This window comes from Labeo rohita, unplaced genomic scaffold (assembly GCF_022985175.1).
Source record: "Labeo rohita strain BAU-BD-2019 unplaced genomic scaffold, IGBB_LRoh.1.0 scaffold_2142, whole genome shotgun sequence".
In the NCBI taxonomy this organism is placed as follows: domain Eukaryota; kingdom Metazoa; phylum Chordata; class Actinopteri; order Cypriniformes; family Cyprinidae; genus Labeo; species Labeo rohita.
In genome coordinates this window covers 1-7,130 of record NW_026128377.1, presented here as the reverse complement: position 1 = coordinate 7,130, position 7,130 = coordinate 1, and the positions used below count along the sequence as shown (strand labels likewise).

At 33.7% G+C, this 7,130-nt stretch overlaps 1 protein-coding gene across 1 annotated transcript; it reads right to left on the bottom strand.

Moving 5' to 3' along the window:
- Nucleotides 1–3,374: 3,374 nt before the first annotated feature.
- LOC127159413 (uncharacterized) lies at nt 3,375–6,123 on the bottom strand (the record flags this gene model as incomplete). The annotated part of the gene is made up of 4 exons (XM_051102244.1): nt 6,004–6,123; nt 4,983–5,297; nt 3,729–4,025; nt 3,375–3,511 (listed from the first exon to the last, which is right to left on the bottom strand). Coding segments are annotated over exons 1-4 (789 nt in total), but the record flags the coding sequence as incomplete, so codon positions are not given.
- Nucleotides 6,124–7,130: the final 1,007 nt, after the last annotated feature.

Sequence of the window (7,130 nt, the reverse complement as noted above, 5' to 3'; positions counted from 1 at the left end):
GTGAAGCTGCTCTGTAGTAAAACACAGTGAAACTGTCAGCTAAAATAACTGCACATCCTTAAGTGTTAATGCATGTGACTGTTCAGCACATTCTTTGTTGGTTATTTCACATTCTGAACGCTGACACTTCAGTAGGACTCAACTTTCAGTAGATTAATAGCGTCTCTGTCAACAGAAGTAAATTGACCCATAGCATGTTAGCATCTTATCCGATTTTAAAACCATGCGACACCACAGACATAATGACAGTTTCAATTAATTTTTAGCACTACAATCCTCTGAGCGCACACTAGATGATTTGGCTGAATGTTATTCGTCAGTTTATTTCTGTTGAAAGAGACGACACTGATCTACTGGAAGTTGAGGCCTACTGGAATTCAAAGTGTCAATGTTCAGAGTGTGAAATAATCAGCAAAGAAACAGCTAGACAGATTAGCGCTTAAAGATGTGCAGTTATTTTAACTGACGGTAGTTTTACTTCATGTTGATTTTGCTTGTTGAACGACGACACTCTATGTACCATTACAGTATGTACAGAAAATGTTGTGATGCCTCTAGATTGTGTTGTGAGCTCCAGTTGTCCTGGTTGTGTTTATGTATTTTACTGTGCTCGCAAAGTAGATTATAACATCTCGCAATTCAGTATTTTCTCAGGTTAAAGGAGAAGCTGGGGGAACGTTTGTATAGAAAAACAAAAAGAAAATGAATAAGGTAAAAATAATGTAAACATTTATGAATTATATTTTAAATATTTTTATCATGTAAAAGACTCCTAACATTTTAAAAATAAATATAGTTTATATTATTCAACATAGTAAATGCAATAAAACATGGAGAGACTCTTGAACCTTGAAGAGTGAAAAAAAAAAAAAAAAACTTTATTGTTAAAGGCAAGCAAATACAGATGACAAACAGACAGCAATAGTAAAGTGAGATCTGTGAGTCTCTGTATTACATTTTTTTTTTTTTTTTTTGGTATGAGAGAGAAATATAAACAATAAAGCCTTGCAAATATATATATATATATATATATATATATATATAAATCTGACACTGAAAAAGAGAACACAAGCTAAATTAATCTATGACAAAACACTAGAATAATAAAAATATACTTCCTGAAAAAGGTGAACATATAACAAAACCATAAATTAGTAAATATCACAAAACAGTTTGTAATGAATGACATCATCAGTGAGGAACCTGATGTGTGAATATGTGCTTGATCTTGTTCAGCTCTTCTGGATCTTCTATTTCTCTTCTATTTTTTTTTTTTTTTTTTTTTTTTTTTTTTCTGAATATTTTACAGTTTTTTAAGTTTTTTGAAGTGTTCACAGAACACATGATCAACCAAACCTATAGCTCTAGCAAATAATCTAAACAAAATGTTGAACAACAATATATCTGAGGGAAATATATACAAGAAAGCCTTTCGATATTCTTAATATTTGACACTAATTGAGAGCCCACGCTCAAATAATCATCAGTATTTATGAGAAAAACACTAAGAAGAAGAAGAAGCACAACAACAACAACAAACACACTTGAAGAACTTTCATTTCACTGTTCTGCTTTAGATTTAAATAGGGGAGAGCGGGGACCAAAATACCATTTTTCAGAAAAAAACATAATTTGGAAAGGTAAAGTTTTAGACAGAGATATATTTTTGCTGTGGCCTATAACTCAGAAGTGTGGTCTATTAATACCAGGTGGTATTTTGTAAAAATGTAGAAAGACTTCAGTATAATTTCAGTTTGAACATAAGTTGCACATTGTTACTTTCGACCCCGTTGGTTGGGACGAAAGTAACACACAGGTGGGTTAAAAGTAACACAACAATACAAGCTAGAATTTTTTGTGTTACCCCTGTTTTTATTAAATATACATGACTATGACCTTGTCAATATGTAACTGCAAACATATTCTGTATTACATTTTCATCAAATGTTTCAAAACCTGAGTATACAAACTTGAATTATTTAAATTATTTATTTATTATTATTTTTATAAAACAGTTAATAGAATTAACAATATGAAAATTAGATTAGCATAATATAAATTCTCAACATAATTTAACAGTAGGCCTATTCATGTTTCCATCCAGTTGTTTGTATGCATAAATTCAAAATGTGCAAAAAAACATCTGGAAACACTGCAAATTCATAGAGGGAGGTGGAAAAGCTAAGGTATGGCTAAAACCTAAATATGAATAAGGTAAATGTGATGTAGCAACAGCCCTGAGACTGATATTCCTGACAGACAGACCTATGTCCAGAAACGCCCCCTCATATGAACATGTGGCTGAATCAGATCTCTGTCTGTCTTTCTGGCCTTCACTCTTGGCATATTCTTTTGGTATAATACAACATAAACATTTATGATAAACATTTTAATAAATGATGCAAGGCACAGAAAGTCACCAAATTAGCATGCTGCGGGACAAAAGAAACACTTGTTGTCACTGTAGGGGGACAAAAGTAACAAGTGTTACTTTCATCCCGACAGGAACTCCTGACATCTAAATCCGATTTACTTCTATACTGAAAAACTCTGAAAAAAAGCCAAACTTCAGGATGCATTACAGCACAAATAACATATAGATTGATCATTACTGTGACACATGAAACGAGAAACACAACAACTAATTGGAAAAAAAAATACCGTTTCCATAATTTATTTATTGTATTCGAAAACTGGACCTAACCGCGGGAAACAATGACGAAATCACGTGATATTTCTCAGCCCCATCAAGGGTTGTGTGCTGAATGTGCTGTCATAGCTTGGAAAGCAAATTTAGTCCGGGCTCTGAGAAAATAGCTTTGTTACTTTTGTCCCGCGTTACTTTCGTCCCCGCTCTCCCCTACTCTCTGAAAAAGATAAAAATATAAAGGCATGAATGAATAAATCTCATAAATATTTAAATATGCCAAAATATTTTGTAAGAAATTACATCATCAATCATGTACCTGATGTGTGAATATGTGCTTGATGTTGTTCAGCTCTTCTGGATCTGATGTCATAAACCAGAAGAATGACAGTAGCCACGCCCACCAGAGCAGAGAGGACCAATCGGATCACAGCTTCAGATGGACCACAACAGTGAACAGGGTCTGAGGAATAAAAACATCAAACTGAGATCAGATCAGTCAATAAACATTAATATCAAGAATATTTGACGGAGGACAAATGATCTCACCACAGACAGAAACACGGAAAGCTTTGAATAACTGCTGTATCGATCCTCTGTGCATCAGTAGTACATAACGTCCATCATGTTCACATGTGATGTTTGTGATGGTCAGAGATCCAGTTTGATTGTCCAGCTTCAGTCTGTCTCTGAATCTCCCATCAAGAACATCATCATATACAGTCATGCTGTTGTCCCTTTCATTAATTTCAGCTATTAAATTGATTTCATTCATATAAAGCCACACAATTCCTTCATTCTTTATTATTTCAGTACGACCAGAGTTTAGAGTGACTGAATCTCCCTTCTTCACTGATATTTCATCTGTATCATCTAACAAACACAGAACAAACTGAAAAGGGTTTGTCACAAAGTAATGCTGTTTAAAATACTTTGTTTGTTTACTTAAGTAATTAGTTTGAAATGTAATTTCCAAAAGAATAATAATATAAAACAACAGAACACAGAAAAAAAAAGCAAAATAGTGTGTGGATTACTATTGTATTGTATATAAAACAGGTGGAACAAATATTTAACTCACCATAGACAGCGAGAAAGAAAAGTATGCCCATACTGTTGATCTGTAGTGCATAATTTCCAGCATGTTCAGTTGTGATGTTTGTGATGGTCAGAGATCCAGTTTGTTTGTCCAGCTTAAGTCTGTCTCTGAATCTCCCATCAAGAACATCATCATATACAGTGAATCTTTCATCCCATTTATTGATTTTAGCTATTAAAGTGTTTTCTTCTCTAAACTTCCACTGAATCTCATCATCCGTTATTTCAGTAAGATCAGAGTTTAGAGTGACTGAATCTCCCTCCTTTGTTGATATTTCATCTGTAACATCAAAACAACATAGAGAACAAACAGAAACAGGGTTCATCACAGATTGAGAGTGTGATCTGATGGTTTACTAAAGTAAAACAATTAACAACTGTATGTTTGTGCTAATTCAGTAAGGATCAATCATTGACCCAACAACAGAAACCAACAGTATTCTACATGAAGGTCTTTTATTTGAGCTTCTGCATAGTTCACTTAATTTGTATTAATTTAGTTTCAATTTGACTCCAGTCCAATGCCAAATGGCTCTTAAATGCTGTTACGAGGAGTGAGAGACGAGAGACGAGCGGATCCAAATGCAGACCTTCATTTATTGGGCGAGACAGATACATGATCGAGCAAGCAGGGTCAAACAACAGTAAACGGGAGTGTCAGAGGAGAGACGAGAGAATAATCCCTATAACAAGCGATAGTCTGAAAAGGCAGGCGGCGAACAGTCGAAAACGGGGGAGCCAGGCGAGAGAGCAAAGAACTAAAAACTAGGAACTAGGAACAAGGAAACTAGGAAACACTAACAATGGAAATACAACAACAACTCACAACAATCAGTGGTTTGCAAGGGGAAAGACCGGGGCTTTTATAGCGCCGCTGATTGGTCGCGGGACACTGACCAGATTCGTGACAAATGCAGAATGATATTATTAATTTAAATTTTATTATTAATGTAGATATTCGATTATTCTAGTTTTCCCTTACTTTTCAATGATTTGTTCTTTTATGCGCCCAGATGATGTGCAACATGCTCTGTTCATTCATGGTCCTTCAGTTTGAAGGATTCAGTCATGAGCAGATCAGTCAAATGACTTTCTGTGTTCCTGCTATATGGTTTCTTCTTGAGATTCGTAGTTTTAGTGTTTTATTGTATCTGTTTTTGTGAATGCTCGTGTTCAGTCTTATCAGGAATTTAGGTCTTACAATTAAAATATACAACAACTGAAACAATTAACTCACCAATGACAGTGAGACTGAATGTCTTCCCCACACTCTTGCTCTCCAGTTCATAATTTCCAGCCTGTTTCATTCTGGTGTTTGTGATGGTCAGAGATCCAGTTTGTTTGTCCAGCTTCAGTCTGTCTCTGAATCTCCCATCAAGAACATCATCATATACAGACATGATGTTGGCCGTTACATTGATTTCAGCTATTAAATTGTTTTTATATTTAAAACTCCACTTAATCCAATCATCATCCATTATTTCAGTAAGACCAGAGTTTAGAGTGACTGAATCTCCCATTTTCACTAACTTCAGTTCCTCACCAAACACACCTGCAAAACAGAGTTTTTCACATATTAAAGCTTTAAAATCACTTGATGTTGCATGGAGCTTCACTAAAATACTTTTAATCATTTGAATTTTAAGTTAAGAATATTCTGCAGCAAAAGACAAAAGATGATCAATGAAAAAGAAAAAGAAATTCATAGATTCAGTTTTGCTTGGAGTCAGTCATTTTATTTATGATCATGCAATGAAGCATGCCAAATTGTGCGGACATAATTTTTGGTAGTAATAACAGATTGTTATTTTTGTTGTTGTTGTTGTTGTTTTTTCCCCCTGTGAGTTATTAGGTTTTATATGTGTTTTTTTTTTTTTTTTTTTTTTTTTTTTTTTTTTTTTTTTTTTTTTTCATAATAAAGTAGAGCCTGTAGCTGTATTCACTTCTTTTTTTGTCATTTTTTTTTTAAATAAATAACTTAACAAAGTTCTAAGTTTTTTTTTTTTTTTTTTTTTTTTTTAATACTTTCTTTATATTTATGTTTTGATGGTATAATCAAATGTGTAGAGTCATTAAAAACACATCCCCAATCCTCTCTGAACAACATTTTTGGCCACTAGTGTGAATTAAAAACATGTATTTACTTTAATCTTTACAGTAAAACATATTTGAGTTCATATGTATTTTATTTAATCAATTTTCAAACTTGATACCAGAACAGGAGCAGTTGAACCCATAAAAACACATTTCAAACTCACCAATCGGACACCACAAACAGAACCAAATTCTGTGAAACATCTTCAACGGTTTCAGTCCACAAATATGAAAAGTCAAACTCTTCAAAACTGGTTCAGTGATAAAATGACAGATGAGCTGGTGTGAGGCTGATCTGTAGTAAAGTCACGAGAAACTCTACTGTGAGCTAAAATAACTGCACATCTTTGACAGTACTGATGTGTGACCAACGGCCATTTGTTTTTGCTGATTATTTTACACTCTGAAGTGTCCCTTGACGCCCCAGGCTTCAGCGTCCTGCAATAACCTATTTGATGGTGTTATTGTCAAAAGTGTCCTGTGCTCCAAAATAACAAGTTAATCATGTGAGATTCAAAACAGTGTTATTATAGTATAATTGACATAATATTACATTTTAATTCAGATTTTGAATCAGGTTCTCTTTTTTCATTTTAATTTCAGTTAATTTTTGCTTCTTAGCAAATATCTGCAGGTATGCTTGGTTGAGGTCAGTTTTGCTTATTTTTTTCTTCCTGTTAGCTTAGCAAAAAGGCAAGGTGTACTGTTCTACAGACACCCATGGGTTTACAGTAACATTAAAGTCCCCACAAATCCTTATGTCTCTATCATTAGATCTGGAACAATGTGTGTGTTGATCACTTACTCAAGCTGACTGATTTCAGCACACAATCCTTCACAACTTCACCTTGGGTTTGAGTGCATTTGGTATTTGGCCTTTACGAATCTATTAAGAATCTAACTCTGGTTTGAAATTGTCACTGTGTTTTCACAAATCTCCTGATAGCATGCCAATTCGGGGTGAGCTACTACATTGGGTTGTTGATCCGCAAGGGAAAATTGCTTGTTTATTACTGTGGATAGAAAAGCTAAAAAAAAAAAAACTAATGAACTTAGAAAACATCTAAACTAATGTTTTAATACTATAAAACGTAATATGTGGCACACTTCTGAAATTCTTAAAATATACATATACAGTTATATGAAAAACCCCTTTAAATTTTATGGTTTTCTGTATCAGTACATAAAAAAAATTATCTTGTCCTTGGCAGGTCTTAAATTTTGGAAAATAAATCCTCACATAAACATCATCACATGACATATCACACTATGTCATTATTTATTTAACAAA